Source organism: Lepidochelys kempii, chromosome 1, assembly GCF_965140265.1.
Source record: "Lepidochelys kempii isolate rLepKem1 chromosome 1, rLepKem1.hap2, whole genome shotgun sequence".
NCBI classification, from domain to species: Eukaryota; Metazoa; Chordata; order Testudines; family Cheloniidae; genus Lepidochelys; species Lepidochelys kempii.
The window spans coordinates 257,185,060-257,201,447 of NC_133256.1; the positions used below are offsets into that span (position 1 = coordinate 257,185,060).

General features: G+C 44.9%; 1 protein-coding gene across 3 annotated transcripts in view; it reads right to left on the reverse strand.

Annotated features, from left to right (window-relative positions):
- Positions 1 to 16,388, reverse strand: part of TMEM184B (transmembrane protein 184B) — a 41,719-nt gene that overhangs the window by 14,696 nt on the left and 10,635 nt on the right. For all 3 annotated transcript variants that reach the window (XM_073326299.1, XM_073326278.1, XM_073326289.1), the window contains 3 exons: positions 10,355 to 10,481; positions 8,093 to 8,352; positions 1,358 to 1,523 (listed from right to left, as the gene is read on the reverse strand). In XM_073326299.1, the coding sequence (XP_073182400.1) occupies positions 1,358 to 1,523; positions 8,093 to 8,293 (367 nt within the window). In that variant the 5' untranslated portion in view covers positions 8,294 to 8,352; positions 10,355 to 10,481. The remainder of the gene's footprint in view (positions 1 to 1,357; positions 1,524 to 8,092; positions 8,353 to 10,354; positions 10,482 to 16,388) is intronic.

Sequence of the window (16,388 nt, forward strand, 5' to 3'; positions counted from 1 at the left end):
TTTCAAGTGGAGCTATTCCCCAAGAGTAAAAATCTCCACTGAAAGCGAGAAAGATATCCCTCCCGTCCTCTCCAATCTCCTGCTTTTCCTAGGCATAGTTTTGAAATTGTTCAGAGAATAGACGGGGGCAAGGGACGCACCTCCACACAGCACAACAAGTGGGCCAAGCAGGTGAACTTTAGAATGCAGGCTGACCCCTTGAGCAGATGTTGTGATGTTTGCAAACTCCCTAGGCAAGGCCGAGGGGTAAATAACCGTTGCTAGGAGAAGAGTTTCTCAGAGCAGCAGGCTTCCTGCTAGGCCTTTACACACAAACACAGGGAGAGCAGGGGAGAGAAAAAGTGGCCTCTGGATTGTGTGCATGAGTTTGCCATCTGCTATTGCATCTCAGTGCATTGTCACTGGTCCCTTGAGCAGATTAACTTGTTGACACACTCAGGGGCCTCTCTCCCAGAAACACAGATCTCACTAACAACAAACCCTACAAACAAGGAGCAGTTTAGTCAGGACAGACAGACAGACAAACACACACAATAATAGTGATCCAACACGATATTCTGCCACAGTGTAACACAGGATGCTGTTGGGGGCAGGGGGGAGAGGCTCCTTTTTTGAATGGGGTGAGGGGGCAGATTTTAGGAGAAGTGTTTATTTCAGAGACTGACCGTTTCTTTCTCATATGCCCCAAGGGTGAGTTTTCCTTTGCTAGCCAGGTGGGTCACATCCTTAGAAAAGTGCAATAACTAACCGATACTAATCCTCACTCCTTTCTGCCAGTGGGATCCTAAAGCACATTCCAGCTCTCTCACATACCAGGACCACAGTGGCGACTGTAGTGGAATGCAGCAGCCATTCTGTGCCAGGGAAACGATGCAAACAGTTACCGGATAGGAAGAGAGTAAGTAACATTGCCAACAGAAACTGCCATGGGGATTTAGGGGCCACATGAGGAGGGGCAGCATACAATTGGCCTGCCTGAAGTCTGCTCGGGTGTTTGGGAGACCTTTGGGACCTTTAACATCGATGGGTGTTCAGACCTTCGGCTTTACACCTCCTCTGAAAGAATGAATACAAGTCTGCCACGTGAGAAAATCTCTTCAGAAGCTGCATGTCTTTCTAAACCTATCCTAGGGGAATCCCAATATACCCTGCCACTCCTATAGCAGCCAGGAAGACAGAAGACCTTGTTCCCCAGTCACTAAGCCAGGCTTCAAACCATGGATCTAGTTCGATATCAGAACAAATCATAGACATATGACAGAGGTACGCCCTCCACACTTCCTGTCCACATGCAGGACCAGTCCCTGCACTCCAGCCTGCAGCAGAAAAACCCCATACTCCGCCATCCCCGCCTTACCTTCGTAGCAGTCCCGGACAGTGCCAAAGTAAACATAGTACTGGTCATTGGTGAAGAAAAGGAGGCTGAGCCATGAGTCGAAGGCATAAATGGGCACAATGAAGAGGATCCGGACGATGTAGCGCTGCTCATTGGGGCAGCTGTAACAGCGCAGATGCATGTAGATCTGAATGGGGGAAGATGGAGAACAGGGTCAGTGACAATCAAACAGAGGAAAGGGTGGGACTGGATGGCAGCGGGGGACCGAGAATGGAACACAGAACTCCTCACTGGAGCAGGTGATCTAACGCAGCCTTATGACGGCAGGAATAAAAAATTGTTTCTTTCTTATGGTCACTCGCAGTGGCCTGTGTGAAGTGAATTGGGGGCTGCAGTCCAGTTTCTAATGATATGGGATTAAATTCATTTTTATTATTTTTTGCTAATTACTACCAAGTGTGGCCTCATGTTCTCTTGTTCATACTTAATTCCCAGATAGCAGAATCTTGGGATGGACTATCTCCTTTCAGGCACTTAAGATTCCCAACCCTGCAACCTCCTCTTTTCCTCAACCATACAGAACTGAGCACATCAGGCTGTCACCATGGTTAAGGCCCTCTTTCCTCAGAGCAGTTTTATATACTTTCCCATGACTTTTTCCATGAAAGAACCCCAGAAAATTCATTCATATATGTTTTAAGTAGATGGATAAGCCCCAAACCCCACTGCCTGCTGGCAAGAGTCATACTACTGCTTTAACAGTAAAGCCATAAAATGCCAGCCTCCTGCCCTCCTACCAGAGCAGTACATCTCACAGCTCTGAAATTGGACTCTCTTCTGAGCAATAAAGTCAAAAAACGTGTGCAGCCCGATAACCAATAGAACTGCAAATTTTCTACTCACCCAGGAACATGGGCTGAGACAACTATGATGTCACAATCCTACCCACTCCCTCCAAAAATCAGGGCGCTCATTAATCATCTCAAAATTAAACTGTCATACCCTTAAAAAATTTCTTCCCCAGAATATCCATCTTCTAACAACAAAGTTCACCTTTACCAAAAAATACACACCGGGAACACTGAATTTGTCAACTTGAAATATACAATCAACCTTCCTTAATGGCCAGGACAATTAAAGGACTCCAGGCAAAAGCCTGCATAAAGAAAGAGGCCTGACAGCAAGTCCTGATGGTCAGCGGACACAGGTTTGGTTGAACCAGCAGGGAACATGTTCTCCAGAGGCAAAGTCTTTTACATGTAGTTTTAATTTACACAACAAAAAACAGAACACACAACCAACCGGCGTGATTTTTAATTCTTACAATCCAGTTACACTCCTTCAAATTCCTCTCCTCCCATTCCATATCTCACCCTCTCCAATGTGGCTCCCACCCCTTGCACTCAACTGAAACTGATCTCACCAAAGTTTTTAATGACCTCTTCCTAGCCAAAGCTCAAAATGCATCCTCATTCTCCTTGACCTGTCAGGCACCTTCAACACAGTCAACCACACTCTTCTTGAAATCATGTCCCTTCCTTGGCCCCCGTGACTGTCCTCTCCTGGTTCTCATCCTACCTCTCTAATTGTTCCTTCAGTGTCTCCTCCTCATCCCTCCTTCCAGCTTTCTGTAAGGGTTCCACAGGACTTTGTCCTTGTTCCCATCTCTTCTCCCTTTATACCTTGTCTATAAGCAATCTCAACCAGAAACTCAAACTGAACTACCACTTTCATGCAGCTGATTCATAGATCTACCTCTCTACTCCAGACCTGTCTCCTTCTGTCCAATCAAAAATCTCAGCCTCTCTCTCTGACCTCTCCTCATGGATGACTAGCTGCCAGTTCAAACTCAACAGGGCTAAAAGAGAGTTTTTCATCTTCACCCCCAATCCCTCCTTGCTACCTCCTTTTTGGATGATTGCAGACACCACTACCATGCTGCCCATAACTTGGGTGTCTGTCATCTTTGACTCAGACCAACACCCTCACATCCAGGCTATTTCTAAATCATGCAGATTCTTTCTGCATAACATCTCAGATACGGCCTTTCCTATCTGTCCACATGGCTAAAACTCCTCCACGTTCTCATCACCTCATATCTCAATTACCGCAACACCCTTTTCTCTGGCCTTGACAAATGTAATCTTCCCCATTCATCATGCTGCTGCAAAGATCATTTTCCTAGCTCGTCACTTGGACCACGTCACCTGTCTCCTTGAATCCCTTCCCTGGCTCCCTCTTTTCTACCATATCAAACCATATGCAATTTGCATTCACTTTTGAGGCTCATTTATGACCTAACCCCACCCCACCTATCATCTTTCATTCAGTATCAAAAGGTAAGCTCTCACCTCCAGCCCCCACTTGTTAAATTCTGAAACAAGCACCTTCGTGGCTCTGTGCCTCTCACACTTGGCAGAAGCTGGCCATGAACATTCACAAAGCTACCTTGTTATCCACCTTCAAATCCTTCCTCAAAACTCTCCTCTGCTATGACACCTATCAAATACTTGATGGTGAGGAAGCTGGTGTGCTAAAACCACTGCCTGTCATACTGACCAACATTGTCTCATTGTTTCTTGTACTCCCGTCTCTCATCTTATACTTAGATTGTCAGCTCCTTGGGGCAAGGACCATCTCTTTGTTTGCACAGCACCTGGCACAATGGGGTCCTGGTCCAGGGCTGGGGCTCCTAGGCGCTATGATAATACAAATGATACATAATACCTACCCACCCCCAGGGATACTGAGTGTCACAGTTCAAGTGACTCCAGGTTTCCCTCTCAAAGTTACAGGGATGTCCCTAGAGCCTTTCACTGTGTGCACAATCACAAGACCACATCAGGCAGGGAATGCCATATGGCAGACCAATGACACATTTAATCCAGTCCCCTGCCTCTCACATTTAGCAACACTGGATTCTGAAGAGCAGCAATTCTCAAACTGGGGATCCCTGAGGATACCCCAGGGGGTCTGCAGGCCTCACTGATCAACTCTTTCCCCTCCCTCCACTCCTCCCGCTCCCTCCCAGTGCCTCCTGCATGCTAAAAGTCCGGTGGCACAGCGGGGCTAAGGCAGGCTCCCTACCTGCCCCAGCTCCGTGACATTCCCAGAAACGGCTGGCACATCCCTGTGGGGCAAGGGGTCTTCGCACACTGCCCCTGCCCCAAGTGCCAACTGTGCAGCTCCCATTGGCCACGAACTGCTGCCAATGGGAGCTGCGGGGATGGTACCTGCGGGCAGGGGCAACGCGCGGAGACTCCTTGATCTGCTGCCCACCTAGGAGCCTCTGTCAGAGAGATGTCCTGGTGGGTTTCGGGAGTTGCCCGAGGTAAGCGCCACCTGGCTGGAGCCCACACTCATCACCACCTCCTGCACCCCAACCCCCTGCCCCAGCCCAGAGCCCACACCCAAACTCCCACCCAGAGCCTGCACCCCAACTCTCTCCCACAGCCCACCCCCAAATTCCTTCCCAGAGACTGCACCCGCTCCTGTACCCCAACCCTCTGCCCCAGCCTGGTGAAAGTGAATGAGAGTGGGGGAGAGTGAGACACAGAAGAAGGGGGGGATGGAGTGAGAGGGGATGGGGCCCCAAAGAAGGGCTGGGGCCTCAGGGAAGGGGGCATGGCAAGGGCTGAGTGAGGGCGAGGGGTGGCGCGCTGGGGATCCTCAAATTTTTTTTAATCCAAATAGGGTTCCTCAGGTTGCTAAAAAGTTTGAGAACCGCTGTGGTAGAGAACAGCAGAAAACCCTAGCTGTGCAACGCTATACCAGGGAGAAGAATTTTTCCCTACTCCCAGCAGGTGATCAATGCGCACCCTGAAGCAGGAGGATGATAGCACTTATTGTTCCCTAAGCTAGTGGCACTACAGGTCTTACTCTTATTCATCAGTGACTAATCTCTTTTCAAACCCCCCTAGACTATTTGCCTCTGCAATACACTGTCATTTTCCAACTCCTACTCAGCTCTCTGGAATCCAACAAGACAGAGGTACGGAACACAGGTTGATACATTTCAGGGCATGTATTTCCCACTGTGTTACAGTCCACATGATGATTACATTAGAGAAGAGGATGTTGGATTGGACTTGTGCTGACACCCAGAGAATACTGAATGAGATAGGGTGGCCAGGCGTTGCCCCAGAAAGAAAAGGAGAAAAAGCAAAACAAACATTTCCTGCTACTCCTTTCCGTAGCAGAATTCAGCTAGTGGAATTCACTGGCACGGAAGGTCATCAAGGCAGGTACTGTAGGCTGGATGATTTAAAACAATAAATAGCTGATCATTTAATGAACTAACAGCTGACATAACTATAAAATGGCCAGCTAAGAATAGAGAGTAATTAAGCCTCATAAATCATGGCACAATCTCATCACCTACATACCCTGCCCTGTGATGGGATGTGAACCCCACACTGGCCCTGCAAAAGAGCTGAGTTGGACCCAACCAGCTAATTAGGCATCAAAGGAGGGGGGAGCGTTAGGCTGGAGGCAGCTAATTAGAGAGAAGCTCACCTGTGAGAGACAGGCAGCGTTCTTCCAAAAGACAGGAAAATGGAGACAGAAAGAGCAGTAGGCTACATCACTTTCTGGGAGATGTGTTTGAGTAGCTGCAGAGTTGCCTACAATTACTCCCTGGGAGGAGAAAGTGAAGAGACTGCCAAACCCAGAGGAGTGGGGAGGGCAAGGAGGTAAAGAAGTAGCTCAGGGAATGGACCTTGGCTGCTGGGTAGAGGGTCCCTGAGCAGGAACCTGGAGTAGAGAGTGGGCTGGGGTTTCCTGCCAGCCACTGCAGTAGTGGTACTGTGAGGCAGTGAAGCAGAAGACTGCCTAAGCCTGCTGGAAAGCAGGAACCTTGATGCACTCCACTTGTAGAGGGGAAACCACAATCGTGACCTGACTGGAGGGCTGAGTCAGGAAGAGGACAGCTGTGGCTCCTGGGAGCGAGAGAGGAGCTGAAGAGGAGAAATGGATGGGGGTGTAACAGCTGGAAGGGCCTGACTGAGCTAATCTCCAGAAATTCCAGGAGGTGACAGTATCCAGTGGTGAGCAGAGCCCACTATCACATGCCCCCACCTCCACTTGCAGCACTACTCAAAAGGCCAAGTGTATTCTTGAGGGGGAGGTGGGTGTTCACATGCCTCTGAAAGAACAGGTGTGATGGATTTGGAGCAGCTCTGTAATAACTTACGAAGACCATATGGTGGTCTGGTAATTGGGGTGTTTTCTGTGTGATTATATTGGTTTAACACAATAGAGGCTGTCAGAAAAACAGGCAGGAAGGAAAACAGCAGCTTGGGATAAGCCACCTCTCTGCAAACACTTAAATTGTTAAGGGACAATGGCAGACTACTTGCTTTGACGATTTTGGCTCCTCTCCAGGTAGCCATATAAAACAGGCCTTTTCCTCTCCTGATTCAAGCCAGCAAAACACAGATTGATAGGACTCTAGCAGGTTTAAAAAGGAACACTCGAGAGGGCAGGATTTTGTCCGGCGTCTTAGTCTGTTTCTTCTGAAAAACTGTTGTAGGTGTCTGAAGAAGTGTGGTTTGCAGGAGGTGGCAGGCCAGTAGGTAAGAGATGCATGAAGACTGTTTAAATCCTTGTTCTCTAAATTCCTTTTTCTGTTAAACTAAACAATACCTTCACTTTAAGAAGCTGACTGGTCACAGACTCTCCAAGTGAAGAACTGCAGGTGCCAGAACTCCATCAGACCTCCTAGGCAATAATGGTAAGGAGAACCTTTGGCCTAAGAGTAGGAGAGTTGCAGAATTCCTCTCCGGAACGGGTAAGGCATGAAGGGGTGCACTCAGAGACCAGAAGGGGGACAGATTTGCAGCTATCCCAGTAACTGTGACGACAGGTATTAGCTGCTGCCAAAGGCAGGATACCAGACTGACTGAGCTAATGGCCTTACCTGATACAGCTATCCCCTTGTGCCTCTGCTAATGAGAGCCAGGCAGAAAGGTGCTTGATCCTTTATAATGCCCTCCCTCTCCTCACCTGCCAGTACCCTGGGGCTCCTTGCTAGGCAAAGTTTGATTATTACAAGCCTGAAGACAAAGGGAAAGATGTGACATTGTGTAAGCAGCTAGCTGGCCACTACAATCTTAGGCACAGAATGGTGCCATCTGCACCAAGCCTCAGACTCACATGTTTCTCTTCCCCAAACACACACAAACACTGCTCCTCTCCAGGGAGGTGGAGTTCTGTTTCTCCTGATGCTTCCTCCCTATATATTCGCCTACTCTCAGGGAACAGAGCTGATCATTAAGCAACAAGGAGTAAACCTCTCCACAACTCATACTGCCCTTCTACCAAACCCCTGGATCCACCTGAAGCAAAAGAACCCCTCAAACATTCCCTTGGTACAGTTTTGTGCAGTACTGAGCACAGCTCCCTTTATTGAGTTATAGGTGGTGACTAACTTGCTAGGGTGACCAGACAACAAGTGTGAAAAGTTAGGGGTGGAGGGTAATAGGAGCCTATATAAGAAAAAGACCCTAAAAATCAGGACTGTCCCTACAGAATTGGGACATCTGGTCACCCTACCCCTCTCCAAGATGCAAAATTAGCTCACACTGCAACTCCTCAAAGTGGAGGGGTGAGAGTCATAAGCTGAGCCAGTGACAACAGCAGGAATGATTCTAACAAACCCGCACAGCTGGCAGAGACACCCCTCACACCATGTGTATTCACCCAGTTTGGGGGAGGGGGGTAGACGGTTACAGGGATCAAACACCAAGAGATTCTTACCTGATGGCAGGTGATGAGCAAAGCTGTCCACACAAAGAAACCTGAGATGGCCTGAGCAGCAGTGGTCATTAGGAATATCGGCTGCTCCATAGCCGTGGGGCTGCCATCATCAGACATCCAGGAGAAGTTTGGGGCTGCAACTGGGGTGGTGGCAGTGGAACCCAGCTCGGGCGCTGACATGACTCCAGTCACCACTATCATTGTGCCTTTTGGGAAGCGGTTCCACCTGGGTTAATACAGAGCCGCCTCCAAGCTGAGCCCTGTCAAACCCAAAGGGGAGATACAAAAAGGCAGATTAATCTCAACCAAATGGATGCAAAGGTAAGAACATTCTGCATTTATACCATGCCTTTCACGTGGGATTTTAGAATGCTGTCCAAATAGAACTCGGTTAAGCATTCATAGCACCCTGTGAGCTGGTTAGGTAAGGACACAAGGATCACTCTCACCCACCTGTGAAACACAGCCACCTCTAAGGTGAAACCCAGCAGTTATTTAACAGCACAACACCACCACCCTCCTCCTACAAAGCAGCTTAGGCAGGAAGTGAAGAATACTGCATCCATCGGGCACTACAGAGGAATTCAGGTAGGCAGAATTTAAATTACCCAGGTTGGAATGTGGCCTGGACACCCCAGTTTAACACCCACCCTTTAGAGAGGTGTCTGAGTCCTTTTACAGGGAATGGCCAGAGCCTTAGATTTACATCTGAAACAACACCACAAGCAGCCCAATATGTAGTAATGCAGAGGGGAACTTGTTCAGCACCAGCTCCAAAGGCAAGTGTCCTTTATTAATTACCAACACCACTTGGGGTGTGTGTACACATGCCAAATGCACATACTCCTAGGGTCACATTGCTAAGGCCACACTGCTTCCAAATCAGAGACTTGCATGTGTGACCAATAATGTTCCTGATGTAACCTATGGCAATAATTCTACCTGCTTTCTTCCCACTTTGCAAGGAGAAGGAAAACAAGGTAAGTTGGGGGAACTTTTAATTAGTTTATTCATGAATATAGGTCACCAACATTTGCAGGAACTTTAATTTATTAATCTCTCTAATGAAATGCACCGACCACTGGCTGAGAAGAAAATGTAGTACATGGATCTGCAGAAGGGCTAGAATTTTTTTTTTCCCCCCCTTCTTCCGGTTGCTGCACTTTTTCTGACACATTCCCCTTCTGGGCTGAAATTTTCTATGCTTCGTCTCTGCCCAAGGATTTTTTTTTTTTTTTTAAAAGGGAAAAACAGTTCAGCTATTTTTGAGCATGAGAACATACTGTGTGATTATGCCCATTTATTAAAAAAAGAAATTCTTATTACTTGTTCAAACAACCCTGCAGGAAAAAATGGCCAAAGGTTTGAACACAAACTTGAATGGAAGCTGTCCTCATTAAGCAGCAGGGCCGTTGCTGATTCTGGAGGAAACTGGTTTCGATTTGACAGTGTTCTAAGCCTTTGATAAGCCCATATGAAGACAAGCAATAAATATTTCTACAAAGCTCATAAGGTGCCTATCTAGAAAGGGTTCACAGCAGATGGTTAACTCTGTGAAAAGTCCCATCAGCCATGATATTGCAAATCTGGAGGGACAGAAGGGGCAAGTACTTCTGCAGATGTGAAGGGGTTGAACGAGGGCTCCTGCACACCAGTGCAGTCTACGCTAGGAAACTTGTACCAAAAAACTCCTACCCTAGTTAACACTGATGCAGCTGCACCAGCATTAGCAACACTGGGAATCCTAGTACAGATAAGGTTTTAATCCCCCTCCCCCCCAGCCTTTTAAAAGCCCCATGTCTCCTGCAGGGATCAAGTTTAACCATAATGGTACTAAAAACCATATTGGCAGCCTTAACCACATCCATGCTAGGGATTCCAACATTGCGGCTAACACAAGCTCAGCTGTGTCAGCATTAGCAGTGTGGAAGTTCAGACATTCACCTAGTGTAAAAGGACAACTGCAAAATGAACTAGGACCACAATAAGAACTGCTGCCACCCCTACAGACCTTAAGCCATGCAAGTGTTGAGGGAGGGTCTGTGGACCTCATAAGTTGTGAAGTAGGGATCCTTGTTCCAATGCACCTCATGGGCTCTGCAGATGAGGAAGATGCTAAGCACCCTTCCAACCTACAGCACTCCTAAAGGGCATGGGACTGGCTCTCCATTGTGGACCTTGAGGCATGCAGGAATGGGGGCAGGGGTTTCTATTATCTTACCAAACACAGAACCATTCTGTGATCTGCAACACACTACTTACAATTTTTTGCAAGCCAGCAGAAGTTCAAAGGCCTGGAAAGTGAAAATTCTCCTTTTGATTTCTCTTCCCCCCCCCCAGCCCGCCCTTCTGTAAGGGGGGAGGGAACGGAGTGTTTTCCTCAAATTTCCTATTATAACAGAATATAAAGGTTGTATAGTTAAGCACTCAAAAGTCAGGAAAATGCTCCAGTTGAGGCTGTATGTGCAATCTTAATACTGCCCCCTTGTGATTATACATTACAGCACAGTCTAATTATGATTAGCTACTATTTTTCAAATTGCATTTTGTAATCCTTTTTTCCCTACAGCTTTAAACACATGTAACATTTTGGAGTAGTATGTTCTACTGTGTAGACTAGAGTCCAGGAAAGTCATTTATATGAAAAGTGTGCAGTAAGTTTGAGAACTGACTACAGATTAAGAAATAGTACAATGTTGATTGCACATGTAGGTCCCAAATTTGCAGGTAAATTAGCTTCACAGCTAACTTTATCTCTACTGAAATGCACCAAAGGCAGGCTGTGCTGCTGGTTGAGAAGAAAACATAGCGTATGGATCTTGAAAAATTAACAGAATACATAATTTAGAGGGAAGAAGTTTATCCTAACTTAGTAAAGGTATAGAGGATTGTTACAATGACATTAGCATGAATAGAAAAGAATGAGAAAACCACTATCAGTCTGACGCACATATTTGCTTGTAGCAAAAATTGATTACATTGTGTTTGAGAAGTAGGAGGTGATCATGTAATTCAAGACTTAATTGTAATGTATACATGAGGGGGCAATCTTAACTTTGGAACTACTTCCAAAGTCTGCTCACTCTTCTGCTCTTCTCTGCCCATCCTTCTGTAACTCTCAATCACTCTGGGGTGAAGGGGGGCAGATCTGCTCTTGTATATTCTGGTCCACCTATCAGGAATTCTCCCCCATTTCCTGCCTCCGAGTCACTTCCCCTCTTTAAATTTCACCATAAAATCTTCTCTGTTTTCAATTCACAGCTACACTCTCCCTGGAAAGTGTCTTTGCAATACAATGCATGATGAACACTATAGAAAAATATGTACATTTCCTGGTGAATGGAAAATCCAATTTCTTTAACAAGAATTCATCTAGGTGGATGTGTGGGCCTCAGTCTAACAGGGATGTAATCTATAATTCCTAACCCTCATACAGGATTCTTCAGACAACTGCTCTGAGACTCACTGCCACGTAACTATCTAGGAAATCTCTCAAGCAGCACAAGGGGGGGGGGGGGGGAAGGAGTAGGATGTTCTCTCCTGGACACCATTGCCCTCTACCCACTAATGTATTCTTTACAATGGGATAGGAACCATTTCACTTCTCAGGCACTGGTTTAGATACAAACCAAATTGGTAGTGCCTGAAGTTATCATCTAACATCTACATGAAGTCAGTTTGGGAATATCTGGCTATGCCTTCACTAAAGGAAAAGTGGGTTTGCATCAATCTCACTGTAAAATCCTACTGGAAACAATGCAGTGTAGTTTTACCTGCATGCAGCTAACAAAGGTAAATCCCAGGGTGTGTGTGTGTGTGTGTAAATATAGGGGTAGAAGGGATCTTGAGAAGTGATCAAATCCAGCCCCCTGTGCTGAGGTAGAACCAAGTAAACCTAGACCATCCCTGTCAGATGTGTGTCCAACCTGTTCTTAAAAACCTCTAGTAATAGCAATTCCACAACCTCCCTTGGAAGCACGTTCCAAAGCTTACCTGCCTTTATAATCAAAGTTTTTCCTAATATCTAACCAATTTAAAGCAAGAAAGCTTTAAGTCCATTAATTCTTGTCCTGCCCTCAGTAGACATGGAAAACTATTGATCCCTGGGGTCTTTATGATATCCCTTAACATAGTTGAAGACTCATCAGGTCCCCCCGCCTCAGTCTTCTTTTCTCAAGACTAAACATGCCCAGGGTTTTTGTTTTTTTAATAGGTCTTTTTTTAATACCTTTTATCATTTTTGTTGCTCAAGGGTTGACTTTGACTGACTACACGGAGGTAAAACTACCTGTTCCCATCTACACTAGGATTTTACATCAGGATAACATGTCAGGGCTTAGGAACATATACGCTTTGCTACTGTCAATCCCACACCATTTCTGGAAACAAGGGGGGCCTTCACTCTAACACCATTAAACCAGCATCTTTCACCAAATGCAAGTTTAGAATTCAAAACAGTTAACTAAAAGGGGCATTCATTACACAAAGCGCACTTCTAGTGCAGCAGCCTAGCAAAACAAGTGCAACAGGAAGGAGGAATCTGAGCTCAGACACACGTCACCCAGCAGACTTCCTCAAGCCAACCAGGCATTCACAGGGTCCTGCAGAACTTAACTCTGTCCTTGTAAGTATCTATGTCCCATTTGCCCTGCTCTGAACTGGACACAGTTTGTACCAAGAGTAGCTGTATTCTGATCACCATGGAGAGCTAACTTTGCCCCTGAAGTAATTAGAAAAAAGGGAACAGGGAATTATATGTGGTTCTTTGCCAACTGCAAATGCAATCTGTGTTTTTAAAATAGATAGTCTCAGCTGAGGTTAAAGCACTTCCCCCTCAAGGAGCGATATTCAAAGCTAGGCTGAAAAGGGAATGCATTAGCTAAGCCTCCTTCCAGCAAGCGAAACTTGATCTAACAAGATACTCCCACCCCATCAATATTATTATCCTGGAAACTCTATATGGGATTCCTTGTGGGTCAAATTCCACATTTCAATCTTGCCCATATTATAAATTTGGGCATGTCTGAGTATACACACAAACACCTGTGGTGATGTTGAGGGGACAAACAGAACCTCTCATGCACTTGTCTCACCTGTCCTCTGCCCACTAATCCATCTCCACAGCATTCCAAACTTCTAAGCAGCTTCAAACCACCATCACATTTAATTTTTGTTTAAATTCACCTGCCACAAAAAATGTTTCCTTCCCTCTCTCCTTCCCGCCCCAGCTAGTGGGATTTCTCCCTAAAATTACCCTGGTCAGTGGCCCAGGAGAGACCATACTCAGTCCAAGGTCTGAATTCTTGCAATTAACCTAAAACTGAGAACTTTATACCACTGGAAAAGGGTGCTTTACAGCTTCCCAATGGGGAGAGTGGATTGAGTTACATCAGGGTGATTTAAATCACTGATTTAAAAATTATCAAGTGGAAAGCCTTGATTAAAACTGATGATTTAAGTCAACTTTTCCATTTGTACTTCAGTTACCTTAAAAGGTGCATTCTCATTAGTTGATATAACCGTTAAAACATGTTGATTTATAGTCAAATACACCTTTTATTTGAGAATTGATACACCTTTCTGCTAGGAGGGTACATTAAAGATATACATTTGAGCAATTTTATAGCTTAATATTTTCAGATTCTTATTAATTGCACATTTTAGTATGTTAGAAAATGGTGAATGATACATTGCTTATTTACTAGATCATTTTTGCTCGTGATTTGTGTCAAGCTGCATTAGGATGGTAGCTAGAATTTAATTAAACACACAACAGCATACATTTATTTTTATTAAACAAAACGAGCTCTTAATACATAACATGACCTACTGTGCCAAATTTATAAAGCTTGATCTCAAAAGTTAGTTGCATCCCTTCCCCGATTCTTTCTTTATACAGAAAAACAGCCTTTAACTCAGTTTTTGATAAAGCCTTATGGATTTAGCATTTTTAAAATTTAAATGTTTCAAGAGAGTACGTTTAGCCTTAATGTATTTTATATTATATTCAGATTTCATTTCAAACAGATTTAAAAAAAAATTTTTTTAATCTACCCTGCCAATGGGTCACACAATCCACTTTTACCTCTGGATGATCCTCAGAATTTGGAATTTAAAAAGATTATTTTTATATAAATAATTAACTTCTAAAAATTACCTAAGAGGTATTTTTATTTTCATTATAGTAGTTGCCTAGAGTTGCCCACGGGTATCAGGGCCTCATTGTGCTAAGTACTGTACAAATACAGAGTAAATGACAGTCTTTGTCCCAAACAGCTTACACTTTAAAAAGACAAGACATAATCAGTGGATCAGACAAATGAGCAGACCGGAAGGAGGGAGGAAAACATAACAAGAGGAGGTTTTAGTACAAACTAGCTGTGTGTACATTTCATAGGCGGAGGCCTTGTCTACATGGCAAGTTCCTGTATTGCTAGCCAAGGTGTGAATCTATAATATACCTGCTTGCCACGCAGTAACGGCTGGGACTTTCACTGTGCAGTGTCAGTGTCCACATGGGATGTTTACTGCAAGGCAAGCTGGTACACTGTAGATTCACCCTCATAGACTTCAAGGTCAGGAGGGACCATTATGATCATATTGTCTGACCTCTTCCATGTTACAGGCCACAAAACCTCGCCCTCCCACTCCTGTAATAGATCTAGGCTGACCAGATGTTCCCTGTAGACAAGCCCAGAGTCAGCCAAATAGATAGCAGCAATCAAAGAAATCAAGAGTTTTAAACTTTACTAGTTTTAATTTTTCTCCCTCTGAGACCTGTACAACTGGACTCACAACAAAAGCACCTGGCTTTACAAGTGGTGAGATACAAGACAGTCTCAATAATATTACTTAAAACTCTCTAAAATAGTGTCAGTTAAATATATGGTCTATGCAGACTACTTGATCGCATGGTATAAAAGTTTGATTGGGATGACCCATGTAACTCAGTCATTGATTCACCACTCACAAGAAATAAAGCCATTCGAACCTCAGGCCAATAAGAGTCATACCACATCATCTATTACACATACTTTGGAATTCACAGGTGTCCGAAAATTCAACACACACACACACTGAACTCCACCCAAGCATATGTACTTAAATACATAACTTGCATAAACATATAAGAATTCTGTGGTTCCAAACTGCTTAACAAATAGATGTCCAAATGTGGCTTTTTACATTGTTAGCACTCTGGGAGACTGAACAGTCTGAATTCTCATGAGATTCTGTCCATTCATCATTTCCTTTCTAAACAGCTATCAGTACATGCAGTAAAACAAAAGACAGAAAATACATGGTTGGAACATGAGCATTTTTTCTGTAAGGGTGAGATGAATGAGCAAAACATTAACCTTAGCAGAGAGAACATACAACTGTTCAGTCCTCTAAATGCCAGACTTCAGGTAGGTTTCAGAGTAACAGCCGTGTTAGTCTGTATTCGCAAAAAGAAAAGGAGTACTTGTGGCACCTTAGAGACTAACCAATTTATTTGAGCATGAGCTTTCGTGAGCTACAGCTCACTTCATCGGATGCATGCCGTGGAAACTGCAGCAGACTTTATTTATACACAGAGAATATGAAAAAATACCTCCTCCCACTCCACTCTCCTGCTGGTAATAGCTTATCTAAAGTGATCATCAGGTGGGCCATTTCCAGCACAAATCCAGGTTTTCTCACCCTCCACCCCCCACACAAATTCACTCTCCTGCTGGTGATAGCCCATCCAAAGTGACAACTCTTTACACAATGTGCATGATAATAAAGTTGGGCCATTTCCTGCACAAATCCAGGTTCTCTCACCCCCTCACCCCCCTCCCAAAAACCACACACACAAACTCACTATCCTGCTGGTAATAGCTCATCCAAAGTGACCATTCTCCCTACAATGTGCATAATTAAGGTGGGTCATTTCCAGCACAAATCCAGGTTTTCTCACATCCCCCCCACCCCCATACACACACAAACTCACTCTCCTGCTGGTAATAGCTCATCCAAACTGACCACTCTCCAAGTTTAAATCCAAGTTAAACCAGAACATCGGGGGGGTGGGGTAGGAAAAAACAAGAGGAAATAGGCTACCTTGCATAATGACTTAGCCACTCCCAGTCTCTATTTAAGCCTAAATTAATAGTATCCAATTTGCAAATGAATTCCAATTCAGCAGTTTCTCGCTGGAGTCTGGATTTGAAGTTTTTTTGTTTTAAGATAGCGACCTTCATGTCTGTGATTGCGTGACCAGAGAGATTGAAGTGTTCTCCGACTGGTTTATGAATGTTATAATTCTTGACAT